This window comes from Misgurnus anguillicaudatus, chromosome 6 (assembly GCF_027580225.2).
Source record: "Misgurnus anguillicaudatus chromosome 6, ASM2758022v2, whole genome shotgun sequence".
NCBI classification, from domain to species: domain Eukaryota; kingdom Metazoa; phylum Chordata; class Actinopteri; order Cypriniformes; family Cobitidae; genus Misgurnus; species Misgurnus anguillicaudatus.
In genome coordinates, this window is record NC_073342.2 from 32,882,650 (window position 1) to 32,903,614 (window position 20,965).

Consider the following 20,965-nt stretch of genomic DNA (forward strand, 5'->3'; position numbering starts at 1 on the left):
TATGCGCTTTATTAAATACAAATATGTTTGCTCTGCTGTTGTACATGCAATTAACCCTTTAAACAACAGACACAAAGTAAAAGATTTGAGTTCTTCAGCATCTTTATAACACTGTGCCAAAATCAAGGAACAGCAAAACAATGCAACACTTTGAAAATGTGAAAATTATAAGTAGTCTGATATTAAAACTTAAAGCTTAAACTATTAAGTTGTACTAACATGACAACTGAGTAAAGAACAGAAGTGTTTAGCTGCTGGTGATTTTTTGATAAAGTTTGATAATTTCTTCAGGTTTCAGCGGTGCAGTCACATCAGAGATGAAGCACTGAAGCTCCAGCAGATTTTCTTTTTTGAGATCAATCAGAATCTTTTTCATTGTCATCAGAAGTTTCTGTTCAAGGGTCTGATCTTTATAAATCAGCATCTTCACCACCAGTCCAAAAGTCTCACAGTCCTGCTTGTACAACTAAGAAAAAAAAAACAAACGAGAGAAAGAGAGGAGATGTTCAGATACTGTAAGATGTGTGATATCAGATGTGTGTTTTCTAGTATAATCGCAGAGACAGAAGTATTAAACTAGTTACTGAACTACAGCAGCTGTCTTAAAATGCCAAACATATTCCCCATGAGATGTAAAGGCGTGTGCTGAAGGGTTTTATGATGGTGTGATGTCAGAGGTCTGTCATTACCTGAAGGTATCAGTAAAGGTGTTATTGACTTTAGGTGACCTGGTCTAGAGTTCATATAGACACATAACCTTTCTAAGGGTTTAATGAGAATACATCTAAAGAGAAAGGGTTCAGAGGTCACATTTAACCCAGTCGTTCAGAGAGACGGCATTCATTTCACTTATAAAGTGGATGTTTGGCTTCTAAAGAGGTTTTCCTAAACTGCGTCTGGTTCTCGGTTTAATCTGAGCGCAAGAGAAAAGACAGAACGGTTTTCAGGCCAAATAGATTATCATAGCGGCGGGTTCAGCAGAGGACGAGGTCTGTTTCCTCTTATCGATAGTGTCTGCACAGTCGTGTCCAGTTTAAAAACAGACCGGAGAGATTGCAGGGGAATCTGGGCTCTGTCACAAGCCAAAAAGAACAAAACCATCTGAGAAAGAAAGAAAGAAAGACAGACAGACAGACTCGTATGTGACGTCTGGAGCCGTTCTGCATGTTTCCACTGAAGAAACTGAAACTATTAGTAGAGCGTCAACCCTTAAACCGTTAACATCATAACAACTAAACAATTTCACTCTTATATTAAAGATCATTTCATTATCTAAAGCAAACATCTTTCCACACATTCATCTGTAATATGATCTCAATCCAAAGGAGCATAAAGCCACTGATCTCAAACCTGTAAAACTACAGACAATCATCTCAAAAAGACAAAATAAGCACAGTGATATCATCTGTCTCCTAACGACGCAAAGTTTTCATCCAAACACGAATCCATTTGCAACTAAACACATAATATCACTTCATGATGTCCGCTAGATCTCCAGAGCAAACACGGCTTTATAATCACATCAGCTCAAAATGACTCTTTCTGATCTTATCTGTTATTTTCTCTTCTGATGTTTACTGGCGTCAGTAGATTTGAAGATGTTTTGAAAAACTTCACCATGTTGTTTGACCTGTGCAGAACTCGACAGGTGAACATTAGTTAAGTGTTACGTGTGCTTGTTAGATTTGTTAGTTGTTTACTGGACTCTGCAGATCTCCAGCCTGCTTTATCATTGCTGTTCAATTATTTAAAAATAATCACACACAATAATACACTACACTTCACGTTGTGCCTTTTGGGTGTCCATTATTTTCAATTATTTCTGTTGAATGCTTTATTGGGTGAGAATTAGTTTAATGGGTGTTGATTATTTATCAGTAAACCGCACACCTGACCTATCAAATGTCTTAAAATAACCATCAGAGCAATGTGGTATAAGAGGAATAATTGATTCCGGTCCTTTGAATTATTAGAAAATAATGCACACCCGTGATATGTTGGCCGTGCTGAATTATCACCTTGGGTGTGCATTATTGTCCAATAATGCAATGGCCTGTCGTCAATAATTCCTTACATAATTCACAGGACCGGAGTCAATTATTCCTCTTATACCACAGTTACCACAAACGTTGCTCTGTGGTCATTAAAAAAATAATCAACACCCGTGAAACATTTCTCAACCAATCAGAATAAAGCATTCAACAGCACCGTCGTATAAGCAAATGTATTTTCCTGACGTACTACTTTTCTTCACAGTGTGTGGATTTGCAGTCAGTGCTGATATTTCTGAGTGAATGTTTGCGTGTCTCCAGATGAAATGTTTGACTGTGGTGTGATTTATTTTTCTTTTGTTTGGTGTGGTAAAGTTTGTGTTGTTTTTACCCCCGATTGGAGGAAGAGAATGATGCGATCTCAAGGTTTGATAACAGAGGACCACACAAACAAACAGATGGTCAAACACACACAACACACGGTGCTGTATATACTGTAGAGTTAAACGGTAATGGTCTGTAAAACTACAAATAAAACACACAACTGTGACTTTATGTGAAGAGGCCAAACACTAGAAGTCATGAGAAATGATACTGAAACACATTAGGAAGGATATATTTTGTTGATGGTGACTAAAGTAATGTCAGATCATTTCCAGACGTTTAACTCATGACCCAGAGATCAGAAATGAAGAAAGAAATGTGTTTACCTGCTTCATGTCCAGCACTTTGGCAGTGATGGCTTCAGCCCAATCTTCTTCTGGAGTCTCAACTGGTTCTTCTAGTTCTCCATCTAAACCTGGAATCTCATCCAGATCTGAAAAAAACATCTGCACACAACACACAACTTTAATCATATCATAGTCACTATAGCTTGTTGTTTTAGATGCTTCTTAACCAGTAAGATATACTTCTGTATTCATAAACTGCCTCATTGAAATGTAACTTTATTAGCTCTGGTACACTGAGATCTCAGATGTTCCTGTATGGGTTAAATTTAAAATAAACCTCATGTGCTCAAGATCTAGACTCCTCTAAACCTTTAGTTTGTTCAATGATCTATTATGATGTTTAGTGTAGCATTGAGTAGTTTTGTCTGATATTTGATACCTTGTTGGCAGAAGCGTCTTCAGATCCTCCAGTGAGATGATTGTGTTTCTCTGTGTGAAGAGATTCATCTATAAACATCATATAAAGTGAGCTGAAGGAATCAGTCCAGATCTTTGAATCATTCAATCAGGTCAGTCTCACTTTATATTTGTGTGCCTGCAGGAGAACAGACGTCTGCGCAGTCGTGCTGCTGTGGGTTTGATGTGTTTTCTACACACACATGTTCAATGCATTTACAGCTGTATCTCACAGAAATCTTACAGTTTCTGGACTGTTAAACTAGGTATTGTCTTTACTTAAACAATGAAGTAAACATTACATATTTTTTTAAACTTATACTTAATTTTTTTAGTTAATTTAACTTTTAAGCATATAAAATCCATTAAACTAAAACATATAAGTGAACTGAACCCTGTTCAGCACATTTGATTGTATTTCTCTCCACAGTACTGACAATGCAAGTTCTGTGTGTGTTTCTGTGAAGAATCAAGTTTATTCAATGTTTGACTTATAGGCAGGCATGCATTTTGTGTTATACTGTCATTTATAACACAAGAAGTAAAATCAATGAATTAAAAATAGAAAATCATTGAACTAAGTTAATCAAGTGGAGACAGAGCAAATGATTTCAAGTTAAATCAACTTTGAATTAAGTTTAATGAACTTGCTGAATGAAGTTGGAAAAATGTAGTTCACATCAACTTTCCTCCAATTGATTAAATAAGTAAATTCAACTTGTCTTGGTTTACAGTGTACATTTCCTTAAGATGTGTTAATAAAGTAAATGCACAAACACACAATTAATCCAAACAAATCTTTTCCTCATCAGATGAATAACTTCAGAAGCATGAAGACTGAAGTGATGTGATTTTTTTCATCAGTGTAATGTGAGGTTTAGTTTTAATCTCAGCACATTCCTGATGTCTTTTATGTGTGTGTTAATGAACCGACAGAGCTGCTGTTTGTGTGGACTTTTATTGTGTCTTTAAAACAAGGTGACACATTCCATCTGTATGTGTGAGGACTGAAACACAACACCAAGACTTTATAGTACACACACTACAAAAACTGATTTAATTGAGACGTACGTCATGTGTCCAATTATACCTGAAGGAAAAAAACGACATATGTAAGGATTTATGTTGTTGATATCTAAAGTTAAAGTCTCATTCATGTTGGGTCAGAACGAAGTTTGCATTGAAAGTTTTTTCTTTTTTTCAATTGTAGATGATTCAGCATGCAGTCACATTAGCCATGATGACTTAAAATACTGCCTACATAGACAGCCTTTAGAACGCAGTAAGTGTTTCTACACTAAAGTTTATGCTGAATTATGGATTTGATGTTCAATCATTTTGTGCTTTTACTGAACTACACTATTATAATTCTACACTGTTATATAAACATAAATATATAACATGTTAGGTATGCACATTATCGTTTCTCTATTTGATGTGTTTAATAATAGTTTAATGTTTACTGCTTCTAAATGGAAGAGTGCTGCATTGATCAATTAAAGAACACAGTGGTTACTAACTAACTAACCTCCCTAACCACCAGGATCCAGAGGGATTAACAGCAAAATCATGGAGACAAACTCCACCAAGAAACGTAAGTGTCTCTATTTTGAACTTCTGCATGGGTTTGACCTGAACTTTCTGCTCTCATCAGACTTCACTGATCTGAAATCAGACGATTAGACGCGCCTGCTCCTCAACAGATCCAATCCAGAACTCAATTATCATGACTGCTTACAAGATGAAGATCAGGAACTTCACCAAAGTCACGGCTACAGTGAAACCAGGTTGAGAATATTCTGATCCCACATCAGTACTGAGAACCAAATAACATTACAATGGTGTGTGTGTGTGTGTGTGTGTGTGTGTGTGTGTGTGTGTGTGTGATCTACTTTTCTAAATATTTCCATAACACCCCATCATACACAAGACATGTCTTAGAAATAAAACACAAGTGATTCAGTCTGAGACAATAAAAAGACAGAGATGTGTATGAGACGAGACGAGACAAGTTATCTGACCTGATGCGATGCTGCTGAGGTCGGGGAACAGCTTCTGGTTTTGTATGAAAATGCTGTCAGATCTAGAAGGACTGTAGTGATCACTAGATAGGGAGGATCTTCTAGCATAACTCCTGAAACATGACAGAAGGTAACATTTCATTGTAAACTTACTAGAACCATTGACTAACATTATAAGTGGACTCAATAACAAAATGCTACAAAGGTTTGGCTCGGTCTCTCCAGACGTCGTCATCTTCTGCTGTGAGATGCATAACAAGTCAACGGATAAAATTGACAAATTGAATGAAGCATCACTGAGATCTCCTGAGGTTTTCTGTAAAGCACAACTCTTGAATTCTTAATGAAACGGGTTAGTTGAGATTGTGACCTCTGCGTCTGCAGACTAATGCAGGTTAAACAGCAGCCGTGCAGGAGAAAGCATGGATTTCTCTTTAACCTCTCATTTAATTGTTTGTTTTAAGAGTTCACGCTGGGTTTTGTGGCTTTTCTGTGGAGTCTACAGGGCTGTGGGACGCTGACATGAGCAGGTGACCTCTTAACCTCTGGGCTGTTTGGAGAGAATGAGATCAGATCTGTTAGATGAAACCCAGATGTGCTGTTTTACGGACCCAAGACGTCTGCTTTGAGTTTTTAATGTCTTGTAATTGGTCAACCCAACACCAGTGAGCAGCATTATAAAGAAATAAGTTTCTCGTCATTGTGAGATATTTGAATGTTTGATGCGCAGACGCAGCTGTTGTTTACATGGCTTTGATCGAGCAGCTGGTTATCAGTCGTATAGATCCGCTCTATAACTTTACACTGGATGAACAGAAACTACACAACCCAACGCTGAACTCTGACCCAGGATCAGAAAACAAAGACGTCTGAAGGTGCCGGCCGGGGTTTTTAATGAGTCTGTCTGAGCCACCATTTGTTACACAGAGTCACCTTGAGAAAGTCACAGTCATTCAAACACTTCATCACAACTTTAATCTACAGAATAAACCCACATATGAATCCTGTTAAACATGTATGAAAACATAAAATTATAAACAAACCAATGCTTTTCACTTTATATTTTAAAATCTGGACATGACATTTCTTTATTGTTTTATATTGAATGCCATGTATTGTCCTGTTAAATGTAATAGTATGAGATAAAGTAATCTATAGACAGTCATTACATTAAGTGAATTCAAACAAAACTTATGCGCAGACATAACTACATAACCTAAAAGTTGGATCAGCTTAAAAATGACTTCAGTTAGTAAAACCTAAACAATTTAAGCTTTTTCAAATAGAATATACAGTTTGTATAGTATAAATGCATTACGTCTATGGAATGTCCCCACAAAACATGAAAACCAGAACGTGTGTGTGTGTGCGTGTGTGTGTGTGACTTCAAACAGGATATAAACACAAAGACAAAACTGCAGGTAGACACACACACACACACAAAGCAAACATTAGATCTCTTTATACACAGCATGACAGACGACTGCTAGGATCTATGAGGGTGAGATGAGCTACAGGGAGTCCACAGCTAACCCTAACCTACCCCAAAACCAGTCACCAGTCACCAACAACATGCCTGGGTCATAGTCGCTATAAGGCTGATAAGATGTCATCAATGTTTCTATGCATTTCTTCATGGATTGTGTTGATATTCACACCGCACAAATGACACAGAAAGAGTTGATCTGGTCTAGTGAATAAGGCAAAGTTAAACTGATTTAAGTTCAGACAGGGCTGAATGTTTGGTTTTAAGAGCTGACGATGTCTGTGGTGTGATATGGGTCCACAGGAAGTGCTGACACACCCTCTCTGACCACACAGCGGGATCAGACGCCCCAGAGATCTGTGAGGTCTGACTACAATCTCCACCCACACAGACCCATGTGTCTGATAAACACAAACACTCCAGACTTCAAAAACACATTTATTTATAGGACACATACATCCCACCACATAACTGACCTGACATTAAACAAAATTCATCTTTGAGGTATAACTGTGTGTAATTGATGTTATGTGTGTAAGTTTAATCACTAGTTCTCTAACTGTTAACTGTTATTCGGGTTTTAGGACAATCTTTTTGTGAATCAGACATTTTGCTGTTTGACTACTGACAGATGTCTGATTATTGTTATAAACATGATATTAAAACAAATGTTTCATTCTGTTACATACTCTAGTGCTGTACTGTCACCTGCTGGATGACACCTGACATTACACTTTCATCTTTCACTTTCATGCTTACAAATAGCAGTCAAACTGTTGTACTCACTGAAAACAATCTGAATTTTTCGTTTTTACCTGAAATCGAGCTGTTGTCCTGCTGGAGAATCTTCATGTGTGTTATGGGTGTACAGTGTCTCCTGCTGATCAAATCAAAACTCACACTTACACCTAACACTGACTGATGTGGCTTTACTTCATAAAAAGCTTTTTATTTGAATGTGGTTCTCATGACTGTAATGCAGTTACTGATTTGATGTATTTGATCAAATTGTAAAGTCATTTGTTTCACTTCTTTTGATTTAAAAACATAAACAGTCATGAAGATCACATTTGGAGTAATATATAAAGAAATAATAGAAGTAAAGAAAGTCCCTCGTACCCTCTCCATGTGGAGTTTCTCTCCTGTACAGATCATCATCTGATCAGAATAACACTGAGCATCAGAGAGGCGTCTGTACTCATCATAATAATCATTGTGTTTGAGTTTCTCTTCTGATGAACAGCTGTCAATCTTCAACACTTTCTCTCTATCATACAGCACCTGTACATGAACAAACATTAGGGGCCGTTTGGATCAAGGGCCCTAAGAGCGTCATTAATACATGATTCAGAGAAATGAATGTGTTTGTATTTAATCTTACTGATGTGAAGTGTCTCTCATAAAGCTCTCTGATCTTACTGTACGCCACTGTAACACAACAGACACAATGACGTCACGTTCGGTCTAATAATGAAACATTTGACTAAAATTAATGAACAGCTCAACAAAATGCAATTGTAATGCATCTGCGGTCGTTATCATAAAATACTCACTTATATCATTCTTCTTTCTTTACTGTAAATAGCGGGTTTATCTGAAACAGCGAAGAAACAAATCATTTTGAATTAATTACAAACACCAACAAGTTTTCTTTAACATTATCAGCTCCCCTAAAGGAAACCCACCAAATATGGTGACTATGTGTGAAACTTTAAAACCAACTACCAACTTAGAAAACATGTAACTAGTTAACAGTTTAGTAAAATTTCACTTGTCAATAACGTTAAAGTTTGTACGGCCGTTTAATATTTCTAATTTTACTTAAAAGAAAGGTTACTTAAACAGAAAAGCTTCCTAAAACAAATATAGTGCCAGTTGAAAGTTCTTTTGTTTATGCCATACCTGGAAAATAGTAAATTAAGCTTAATAAAAATATTAAAATAAACGTTTTTACGTAGACTCTTCTTCTGAACGCGCGCGGGCCTACTTTAATGAGACTCACTGGCGCCCCTACCGACTAACAGCTGCACTCACTGTATACTGTTAACACTTAATAATACTTTTGAATGATTTGATTTGGATTTTTATTATTTTGTAATATTTACTGCAGCATAAATACCTCTGTGATTGCTTTTATGGGATGACAAAAATGTCAATACAGACTGATTTTTATAGAAATGACTATTTGGCTTATTATGCATCTATTACAATCTGTGTATGTATATTTAGTAGCATTCCATAAAAAATACTGTGACGCAGCAGGAACGTGTAGTGAACAAGTTTGAAATAAAATGAGAAACTTTGGAGGTATGAAGTGGGACACAATAAAGACTCTGTATTGATGCAGCACTTAATCAATCACGATTTATTATTGGTAAACATGAATCGGGTAATTGCAGTAATAACTGTGGTATACCAGAGATTGTAAAGTATATGAAAGAGAAAGAATGCAATTAATTGAGAAATTAAGTGATGAATATTAAAAATATAACAATTAAGACAATATTAGAGAATGCTCCAGACAGTAATACAATCTATAACGCAATTATTAATTATTTGAAATCAGTAGGTCTAATAGATAGAATTAGAAGATCACATAATGAAGTAAATACGTATTTAAATATGGAATATATATTATTTTTCTTTTTTTATTATGAATATAAAAACCATGCTCCACACTCCAGCCCACTAGGTTGCGGAAAATCACCTTTAAGTGGGTTTGCCAACCGCCATTAAGAAAGAAAAGAAGAAGAAGAAGAAGGAAGTGTAGTGTAGTTTAGTAATATTCATGAGGTGCAGTAGGATTAGTGAAGGTCTCTTGTGCATTATGATTTATCTTCATGGCAGCTTGTTTAGGTAGAAAATGCGTCGCTATATTCGCGCGTTGCTCGTTTGCACGTTATTCATCTTCGGTTCGCTCTTGTACACATTTAATCAACTCGTGTCGTCGCTGGAGAGCGACAGTCATCAGGCGCGAGCACACCGGACACGCGCAGCAGATCCGGGGCCACGCGAGAGCAATGACAGGTACACACAACACAACACAACACACAGAGAGACATACATACAAACAATACTACACAACACAAGCAAATATACTGTACAAAACAAACAACGACATTGCTGTAAACATACTGACACACAACATGATACACACATACATGCGAATACATACAAACTGTAAGACACAACATGAATTACACACAGACTGTACACAATACCGTACACACTACACACATAATTATACACAAATAAACGTACACAAATACACATTCAGTACATATGTTAGATGTGTTCAAAAAGAGATGCAGCTGAACTCTGATCAGTGTTTGTTTACAGATCTGCTGAATATTTCATACCAACTTTAAATGTCTGCACATTTGTTATCATTCACTTGAATCTGATCTGAATCTTTACATGAGTGTTATTTTAAAGACAGCTCTCACTGTGACGTTTAGCTGAAATCATAAAGTAGTAAAAAATAAAAATTAATTTAATTACATTAATTGATTACAGTGTTTGGTAATCTGATCATTAATATTCATGAGTTTTGTCTACACAACTGCTTAAAAAATTGTCGTCTGACTTGCTAGCGTTTGCCTTTCAGCCAATCACTGATCGCTACACAATCAATATTGATCATCAGCATATTCAGAGTATTTAAAGTCAGACTACATCTCATCATCATCTCTGACAGAGACAGCTTTGTAGTGTATTATTATGTTAAGTTTAGGATCTCTTGTTTTCCGTCAGGTGTAATTCAGGTTTGGTCACACATTGGGACCCATATCAGATGACGCCCTCTGCTGTATGTGGACAGAACTGCTTTATGGAGACGGCTGTTAGGTAGGCCGTGTTGACCCTCAATCAGCCTTCAGTTTAGATTAGAGATTAGTAAAGTCATCTTGTCATGTGTCGGTGGGATTGAGTGTTTTTGCTGTTACATACAGGTTTGCATTCATCTATATTAAAAATAAACACACTGATAGTTCAAGTGGCTTAAAGGTGCGGTAGAATATAAAACTGTATTAATAATAAGAGTTGTTGTAATGAGATATCAAACACAGTTGTTTCCTCTTCTTATGTAAACCTCGTGCATGCAAAAGAGCGCTTGAAAACAGACCAATCACAACATAACACCAACTCTGACGTTACAGTCCAGATGTACACCACAATAATACATTTATTACAATGTTGTTACAATGATAAAAACAAAGTTGTGACTGTTGAGTTAGCTCTATATGCTAGTTAATGCTATATGCTAGTTAATGCTATATGCTAGCGTTTAGGCTAAAGTTCTACAATTTAAGTTAGTTACGTTTTGCAGGTCCATACTGAAAAAAACACACACTTACCACTCAGAAACCTCCATTAACAATCTCCAAACAATTGATTATTCCTCAAAATCTTCATCTGATACAGACTCAAATAGGGATCGACCGATATGGATTTTTTGTGCCGATGCCGATACCGATTTTTTCCCATCAGCTTTAGCCGATGACCGATACAGGCTGCCGATTTTCTTTAGCCGATATTTGGAGCCGATACTGCTTTTTCTCATTCAGTTTATATCATATAAATGACACAATGATAAAACCAAATGTTACAGCTCTTAATTTAAAAAAGGAACATTTATTGAACTATATTTAACAAATAGTAAAAACAGGTGAGGTAGAACAAGTAAGAAAATTCAGTGCTGCTTAAAATACATAAATAAAATAATAATTACACCATTGCACACAGTAGCAGCAACCAAGCAGCATAACAAGGGGAACACTTTACTTTATCAATGAAAGTAACCAACTATTTACAACCTATTTGATGCTTAGGTCTAAGTTTTAGTGCACTTAACTTAATCTCTTGTAGAGCAAATGTCTTTAATAAGAAGACAAGAAAAAATGTAAACAGCAATACTGAACAAAAAACAACTTAAAAAGAATTCTGATTAACATGCCAATTGCCCCACTTCTGTACCTCACACACCCTAGTGCCCTATAATAAATGCGAGGGATAGTTAGTTTGCCTCAGCTCGCTTAAAACGCATAAAACTGAACAAATACATGAGGATTTGTGTACGGACTTCGGTCAGATAGTAGAGCGCACGCACGTGGGAGAGGTGCAGTGAGACATTGATGAGAGAGTGCATGTATCTTTGCGCTCCCAGTGAACAGAAATGTTGACAAAACTTACAAAAAAACACTTCTCCGGTCACATAAAAGTCCTGTGGGAACTGTTTGGAACTAAGTGCTTTGAGTCGAATTTCTTATTTTTTTCGCTGACGAAAATTCCGCGAAACTCCGTGTTAACAACCATAAACGTATGCAACCATGAACTGCGCTCTCCACAATGACGAGAAACTATCAGCAATGGATATTAATTTTTAGCCTTTTACTACTACATATATTTATGGAGATGAAAATTAAAAAAACAGCATGTCGGCTGATGACCTGCGTTCGCTTGCGGCATTATGATCACGCGTCGCGTCCAAACGTCAGACTGGTGGTCGCTGAATAAAACTCCTATAAATACCACGAAATCACGGAACAACTTCAGCATTATTTAATCCTATGACCAGTGTTTGTAACAGCTGCCATATGCATACGGTTAGCCTAAAGGCTATTTGAAGCTCCCTAAATACAATGGCAAGCAGTTTTATAGGCATTCGCGTTTTCCATTATGACCAACAAACTTTCTTAGCTATGATTGCACGCAGATATAGAGCAACGTGCTTACACTTTCAAAGTATATGGCAATATTTCAGTCAAACGGTTAAAAGATGCTTTAAAACTTACCAGAGCAGGCTTGGAGCGCTCCGCTCTGCAGGTGGGGAAAGGGGCAATGCACGGGCTGCAGGCAGCCTCCAGGAACACATAGCTGCCTGTGGGCGCCTGTCTGTAATTAATGGCGGGGAAAAGCTATCGGCGAACGCAAGCCGCGAATCGGCCGATGCCGATACACCTAAAACCTGCTAAAATCGGCCCGATGTATCGGCCGGCCGATATATCGGTCGATCACTAGACTCAAACATAAGATCTGTTTACACACACACAGAGTTACTGAAGGAGAAACAGCCAATCAGAGCAGAGCTCAACATTATTATTCATGACCCTTTCAAATAATGTTATGTGGTGTAGGAGGAACCCAAGTGCAGACAGAGGTGGATATAAACTAAAGACTTTTATTATACAATAAACAGAAAACAAAACCCACGAGGGGGCAAAACAACATAAAAGATATTAAATGAACACTCAACAAGACTATAACTACACTTAACACTAGACTGGGTTACACTAAAAAATAAACTTGACTTCACACTAAATATACAAAGACCTAGACTAGACTTGACAAAACAGCTTTTACTCACGGGTATAGAAACAATGCACAAGCACAGGACAATGAATACAACAGGATTAAATAGAGGAGAACTAATGAGGGCAACAGGTGACAGGAATCAAACAATAATGGGATAATAAATGAGGAAACAAGGGGGCGGGATCAAGAGACGAGACTGAGAGCACATGGCTAGGAATAAACAAAGCCAGTGCTCTCACACAAAACATGGGTCTGTCATGGTTCTGCCACAAGACTAGATAAAACAAAGGACAAGATGGCAGAACCATGACAGAACCCCCCCCTTAAGGAGCGGCTACCAGACGCTCCCCAGGGGAACACTAAACACGAGACATGACAGACTAGAAACTAGACAGAACCCAAAAAAACATGACAAATAACAGCAATGGCAAACAATGAAGAATTACAAAAGGGTTGGGGTGACACAATAAAAACAATAAACAAGGGAGGGGGGGAGGGGGAACAGAGTTTATGTGAGGAAGTCCAGGTAGGGTGGAGCTGGGTGGGCAAGGGGTCTTGGGTTCAGGGGTAGTGGAGGGCTTGGGACGAGGAGTCCGGGCAGGCTTGGTGGGGAAAGGACAAGGAGGAACAGTTCCGGGAGGAGTAAACGGAGGCAGGGTAGAGGCAGGAATGACTGGGGGCACAAAAGGAGGCAAGGCAGGGTTCCAGGGCATGACAGGGGCAGACCAGGGAGCAGACGAGGGCGAGCCAGGACTCACAGGGTAGGGAAGAGAGTTCAGGGAGGACATGGAGACAGAGGCAGGGGACCAGGCAGACGAACAGGACGACAGTGCAGGGGAGGAAGCAACAGAAGGAGCCGGTGAGACAGGGGTCGCTGCAGCCGGCAGCGGAGACGAGACAGGGACTGTGACAGGGGGCGCTGCGGCCGGCAGCGGAGACGAGACAGTGACAGGGGGCGCTGCGGCCGGCAGCGGAGACGAGACAGTGACAGGGGGCGCTGCGGCCGGCAGCGGAGACGAGACAGTGACAGGGGGCGCTGCGTCCGGCAGCGGTGCAGAGACAGGGGACGCTGCGTCCGGCAGCGGTGCAGAGACAGGGGGCGCTGCGTCCGGCAGCGGTGCAGAGACAGGGGGCGCTGCGTCCGGCAGCGGTGCCGAGACAGGGGGCGCTGCGTCCGGCAGCGGTGCCGAGACAGGGGGCGCTGCGTCCGGCAGCGGTGCCGAGACAGGGGGCGCTGCGTCCGGCAGCGGTGCCGAGACAGGGGGCGCTGCGTCCGGCAGCGGTGCCGAGACAGGGGGCGCTGCGTCCGGCAGCGGAGACGAGACAGGGGGCGCTGCGTCCGGCAGCGGAGACGAGACAGGGGGCGCTGCGTCCGGCAGCGGAGACGAGACGGGGACCATGAGAGGGGGCGCTGCGCCAGGCAGCGGAGACAAAACAAAGTCCGTGACAGGAGGCGCTGTGGGTGGCTGCGCAGACGGCAGGGACCGCAGCGGTGGCTGCGCAGACGGCAGGGACCGCAGCGGTGGCTGCGCAGACGGCAGGGACCGCAGCGGTGGCTGCGCAGACGGCAGGGACCGCAGCGGTGGCTGCGCAGACGGCAGGGACCGCAGCGGTGGCTGCGCAGACGGCAGGGACCGCAGCGGTGGCTGCGCAGACGGCAGGGACCGCAGCGGTGGCTGCGCAGACGGCAGGGACCGCAGCGGAGACTGCGGGTGCGCGGGCTGAGGCTGAGGGTCCACAACCCCTTTCCTCCTCCTCTTCTTCCTCGGGCGTGGTGCAGATGCCGTGGCAGGTGAGGGGAGAACTGTGGTGGGAGCAGCAGGTTCCGAAGAGGACCCCTCGGACGGTGACTCCCACGAAACTCTCCGCTCTCGCTTACCTCTGAGGTCAGGGGGTTGGACATAGGTGGCAGGAACAGGAGTGGTGATCGCTGGGTCCTCCAGTGCCAGCACTCCAACGGTGAGGCCCTCAGGTATAGAAGGCAGTGGGGCAGGTGGAGGTGCAGCCCTAGCTGAGGCCCTGGGCTCCGGCCGGTTACTGATATAACGGACCAAGTCCTTGAAACCCAGGTACCTCAGCAACCTCATCTCGCCGGGGTTGAGAGGCTCGTTGAGGCAACGACTAAAAATCACTTTTAATTCATCCTCAGTGAAATTGGTGCCTCTTGCTGCTCGCCTGAAGTCCACCGCAAAGGGTAAGACTTCTACCTCCTTCTGGCGGAGGCTGAATAATCGGTGAGCTTGGCGGGCTCGCTCAGCTGGGTCCACTCTGTCTGCTGGGTTCATTTCTGGCTTGTGCATTCTGTTATGTGGTGTAGGAGGAACCCAAGTGCAGACAGAGGTGGATATAAACTAAAGACTTTTATTATACAATAAACAGAAAACAAAACCCACGAGGGGGCAAAACAACATAAAAGATATTAAATGAACACTCAACAAGACTATAACTACACTTAACACTAGACTGGGTTACACTAAACAATAAACTTGACTTCACACTAAATATACAAAGACCTAGACTAGACTTGACAAAACAGCTTTTACTCACGGGTATAGAAACAATGCACAAGCACAGGACAATGAATACAACAGGATTAAATAGAGGAGAACTAATGAGGGCAACAGGTGACAGGAATCAAACAATAATGGGATAATAAATGAGGAAACAAGGGGGCGGGATCAAGAGACGAGACTGAGAGCACATGGCTAGGAATAAACAAAGCCAGTGCTCTCACACAAAACATGGGTCTGTCATGGTTCTGCCACAAGACTAGATAAAACAAAGGACAAGATGGCAGAACCATGACAAATAAGGTAATAATAGACCATTTCATTAAAATCCTAGGGTTGTAAATGGACATGAAAAACTGACTCTGGGTCATTTTTGCACGTAATAAAGCCACACACCTTCTGTGTAGATATCAGATTAATTAACTATTTAACAGATTAATACAATGCATTCTTTGGCACCTTTAACATAAACTTAAAGTCATTTCAGACTGACTAACATGACCAAACAAAATGGAATATTAAAATTGTTTCCAAACAAGTTTTTTCCTTCAGCCGCGTCTGTGGATTAATCTAAAGACGACCAGGAGTTTTAAGTTTGTGTAGTGCGCCATGTTTTATCTGTGTTTTGTGCAGGTACATGCCCGTTCCAGCGTCCGTGGGACATCAGCGATCAGAGCCCGTCAGACTGGCTGTAGTGACGTGTGGTTCCCGACTGAACGAATCTCTTACTATGCTAAAATCTGCCGTCCTCTTCAGCTACACAAATCTTCACTTTTATATTTTCGCAGAGGATGAGTTACACGTCGGATTCAGACGGATGGTGAGCGTTATGCCGAACGTGATATTTTTTTGCATGTTAATGTTCACGTGTATAAAATCCTGTCTCTGTACAGCTGGAGTCGTGGCCGGCGAAATATCGCTCCAAGTTTAACTACAGCATGTATCCCATCACATTCCCCAGTGAGAACGGCAGAGAGTGGAAGAAACTCTTTAAACCGTGTGCATCCCAAAGACTTTTTCTTCCTGTGAGTAACGACATCTAACACCTATGAAAGATTACAATCATCAGTTATTGATCAGCGTCTCGTTTGTTTCTGATTCAGCTGATCCTGAAGGAAGTGGACTCTTTACTGTATGTGGACACGGACATCTTGTTCCTGCGGCCGGTGGAGGACCTCTGGAAGTTTCTTTCAGGCTTTAACGGCAGTCACGTGGCTGCCATGGCACCGGAGCACGAGGAGCCACGGATCGGCTGGTACAATCGTTTCGCTCGACACCCGTACTACGGCCGGACCGGAGTAAACTCAGGAGTCATGCTGATGAACCTGACACGAATCAGAGCTAAATATTTTAAGGTACTGAAACATCATCATCATCATCATCATCATCATCATCATCATTATCTGTGTGTCCTGGTTTATTCTGTGACTGCTGGTTTTAGTTTATAATCTAGTGATGTGTGTGTATATATCACACAGTACCAGCAGGTGTCAGTGTTGTTGTGTATTACTGTGTGTTTCTCCATTACTGTAAAGGTCTCTCTTCTGTATTTGTCTCTGTCATATATATTTGAAATGTCCCACCTGAGATCCTTTATGTATCTGCTGCTCAGTAAAGTACGTGGTGTTGTTTGACTGACTGCTATAGCTTGAGCATCATTCATGCGCCGGTTTGTGTTTTAAACAGAATGACATGACAACAGTGAATCTGAAGTGGGATGAGCTGTTGATGCCTTTACTACACAAATATAAACTCAACATCACCTGGGGTGACCAAGACCTGCTTAACATCATATTTCACTATAATCCAGGTACGCTCGGATTTACAACCGTGCTGATGTTAAACATGACTGCAGGTTTATGCGTGCATTTGTCAGACGCTCCTATCTAAAATGACTTGAATATATACACATTATCAGTATTGTGAATGAACACATGACCTTTGAGTTGCTAATACTATCCTGTACTGTAAGTTTTCAATAAGTTTAATGATAAGAGCACTCTGTGTGAATGAGCACTCAAAATGACTAATAAACCAAAGTAATATTAGCATTGGTATTCATGTCACAACAGTGTAGCATACATTTAAATATTGTTATCAGTGTCTGCTCCCTGAGAATCAAACCCATGACCTTTGTGTTGCTAACCAATGCTTTACCAGTTGAGCTCACTCAGGGTTCCCACGGGTCCTTGAAATCCTTGAAAGTTTGTGAATCTGCGAGAAATACTTCAAGGCCTTGGGAAGTTTTTGAAAATAAACATACATAGATTCAGGTCATTGAAAGTGCTTGAATCTATTTTATGCAAAAAGTTTTCTGGAAAAAAATCCATATTATTCCCTGTGTAGTGTAGGATAATATCATAAAAAATCTAGACTTTTTACGTGCTAAACTGTTTGCTTTAAATGTTTATATCTTCTGTATGTGAATGTTGATTCATACTAAAATGTTTTTTTGCATAGTTGTGTTTGACACATAAAAACGTCTCGGGTTACGTATGTAACTGTTGTTCCCTGAGAAGGAAACGAGACGCTGCGTCTCTCTTGCCATACTTACTGTGTCCCTGTAACGCCGTCTTTGGCAACATTTAAGATAGTGATAACTTCCTGGCTCCCGCGTCACCCTGTCTTTGTCGTTAAGCCTCATCATTGGTTGAATTTGATATACACATTCAGACGCACTTAGCCCTGGAGGCGTCTCCAAAGTGTCACCGCAGTGACGCAGCGCAAGTTCCCTCGAATGGGAACTGTAACAATGTATCTTTAAAGGTAACACCAATGTAACATTGCTCTCACTTGAAATGTGTCCCCACATTTAGTCCTTGAATTTGAGAGTATTGGACCTTGAAAGTCCTTGAAAGGTCCTTGAATTTGAAGTTAACTGAGGTGTGGGAACCCTGTTCACTTATTGTTGTGTACTGTGTATTGTGAGTATATAGTGTGTGCGTGTGTTTATTGTGAATCAGCATCTCTATTGTTGTTCTCTCTGGATCCACAGAGAGTCTGTTGGTGTTCCCGTGTCAGTGGAATTACCGTCCGGATCACTGTATCTACGGCAGTAACTGTGTCTCCGCCGAACATCACGGCATTTCCATTCTCCATGGAAACCGAGGGGTTTATCACGACGACAAGCAACCGGTATTCAGAGCCGTATATGATGTCATTCAGAAGGTATCTTACCTTTAATTTAATCTCTCATGCATGTTCTCATTTCTAGTTTTAAGATTAACATCATTCAGACACGTCCAGGTTATTTTTAGCATTATTTATTTAGCCTTTAGCTGCGGTCCCCTAACGTGGGTGTTTAATATCACGTTGATGAGATTTCATTAGGTGTGTTTGTATAACCTGTAAAATCTAATTAGACGCTGTTAATTTGGGAAAACTCCTTTGGGGTGCTCGGCTCGCGCGCACACATTTTGCAGTTCAGAATCAAACACTGCTGGAGTAAAACGCTTTACTGATCACAGATGTCTGGTTGGATTCAGTCGCTCATTGGCCTTTTGGTTATTTTATTGAATCTTACTGCCGGCTTTGTCACAGTTTATTTGCTGGCGTATGGGATTAGTTTTCATAAGGAATAATTGACGACGGGCCGTTTAATTATTTGAAAATAATGCAGACCCAAAGTGATGGCGCGAAGTGGAGTTACACTGCTGGTGTGCATTATTTTCAAATAATTCAAAGACCTGTGTGTGTGTGTGTGTGTGTGTGTGTGTGTGTGTGTGTGTGTGTGTGTGTGTGTGTGTGTGTGTGTGTGTGTGTGTCATTATGGTCATTGTTGTGTTCATATGACAGGAAGAGCTGTGGACCATTAGCTAAATGAGAGCTGCCATTAGCACAGGCACATGATTCAACTCCTCAATGTGTGCGCATCACTCCTATACACACACACACACACACACACACACACACACAACAACACACAAAGTTCACAACCAGACCAACAACACATCATAATGGCACATATTTGCTTTAAGGTTTTCATCAGATTCACTTTAATCTTGTATCATCCACATCATTGTGTCATATTGTGTCTGTCTGTTATGAAGACATTAAAGTGTGTGTCTGTGTATAATCTTCATCTACACACACTTTTGATGTTCCCTACAGATTTAGGTTTATAGCTTGAATTTGGCTGACAGTAAAAGGTCTCGGCATTACCGACCAAGTGCCACCAAAGAGCAGTAAAATGTTTAGTACCTCTGCTGCATTTGGTTGGCTTGTATCGCTCATTTTCTCGTAAATAAACCTAGAGCTACGGTAAATGTGGCCCATCGCGACCTGACGTATACTCCATGAAGACGACACAGATTTAATGACCTCATGTTGGGTCAAAATAAGTGCTTATCAGTGGTTTGATACGATCAGATTTACTGTTCTGCATGTGAGATCAGATTTATTTTTCCCTAAATGAGAATGAATGTGAGCGGTACTGAGATGATGGGTTATTTTATAGAGAAAAAGATGTTCTTTCTTTGTATTATTTTCAATTATATAGCTATAAATGGTGTTGTTGTTTGATGGTTTGTCAGATTATCTGATTCAGATCTGTTCTGTATTTATCTGTCCTCAGTATCCGTTTGGAGGAGATGCAGTCCACGGTTTACTTCTCCCGCTGGAGGAAAAGTTAAAGGACGCCGAGCACACGTACTGCGGAAGAGTCCGGCACATCTTCACCAAACAATTACAAGAAAGTGTCAAAGGATTACAGAGAGATCGAGAGAAAACAAGATGAGTTTTTAAAACCAAAACCATCAGAAACTGACAATCATTCAACACAAATACACAAAATCTTACTTCTAAACACTGAGATCTGTTGAATATCTTTCATATGACAGAGACTACCTCATTACATCACTGACCAGCGATCAGTTTTAAACACAAGCTGTGACAGAATTCACTTCAGTGTTGTGTATGAACTACAGGAGACACACACGTGTCCTAATAAAATACATCTGTCACATGTTACTGTTGTTCAAAGATTTAAAGTCTCTTCAGGTGTCATCAGCACCAAAACTATTTCCTAATAGACACATTAACTCAGAAAGCAACTAGCTGTGTATGTCTGGTAAATAATACACCAACACATGACTGTGAACTGAACCAATGAGGTTTTATTGTGCCATTGCAGGGAATTTAAAAATGAAATGCTCTCATCACTTTATTGTGTCACTCACGTCTGGATAGGATGAAATGTGACGGGTACAGATGGTAATATATGTGTAAATTACATTGAATATATATATATATATATATTTATACCACGGGTCTGTTGAATGCTGCATTCTGATTGGCTGAGAAGTGTTCTATGGGTGTTGATTATTTTTCTGTAAACCGCACACCTAACTTTTCAAATGTCTTAAAAATAGGCACCAGAGCAATGTTTGTGGTAACCGTGGTATAAGCGGAATAATTGACTCCGGTCCTTTGAATTATTTGAAAATAATGCACACCTGCGGTGTAACGACACTCCGCTTCGCGTCGTGCCGCATTACCACCTTGGTGTGCATTATTTTCT

General features: G+C 40.5%; 2 protein-coding genes across 5 annotated transcripts; one reads left to right on the forward strand and one right to left on the reverse strand.

Moving 5' to 3' along the window:
* Window positions 1–84: 84 nt before the first annotated feature.
* Window positions 85–8,650, reverse strand: LOC129434473 (uncharacterized). Of its 4 annotated transcripts, none has more exons than XM_055193404.2 (9): window positions 8,528–8,650; window positions 8,179–8,219; window positions 8,007–8,053; window positions 7,745–7,906; window positions 7,441–7,502; window positions 5,140–5,252; window positions 3,102–3,169; window positions 2,702–2,821; window positions 85–466 (listed from the first exon to the last, which is right to left on the reverse strand). In XM_055193404.2, coding segments are annotated over exons 2-9 (792 nt in total). In that variant the 5' UTR covers window positions 8,180–8,219; window positions 8,528–8,650; the 3' UTR covers window positions 85–247. The 4 variants fall into 4 exon arrangements, with proteins under 4 accessions (XP_055049379.2, XP_055049380.2, XP_055049378.2 ...); XM_055193405.2 differs by having other exon boundaries at window positions 3,102–3,151; window positions 7,441–7,505; XM_055193403.2 differs by having other exon boundaries at window positions 7,441–7,505.
* A 726-nt stretch (window positions 8,651–9,376) lies between these two features.
* On the forward strand, window positions 9,377–20,956 carry gxylt1a (glucoside xylosyltransferase 1a). Its single transcript, XM_055193401.2, has 8 exons — window positions 9,377–9,652; window positions 10,379–10,471; window positions 16,081–16,267; window positions 16,341–16,472; window positions 16,551–16,802; window positions 17,134–17,257; window positions 18,443–18,615; window positions 20,021–20,956. The coding sequence occupies exons 1-8, from the start codon at window positions 9,489–9,491 to the stop codon at window positions 20,180–20,182; spliced, it is 1,287 nt and encodes a 428-aa protein (XP_055049376.2). The 5' UTR covers window positions 9,377–9,488; the 3' UTR covers window positions 20,183–20,956.
* The last annotated feature ends 9 nt before the right edge of the window (window positions 20,957–20,965 follow it).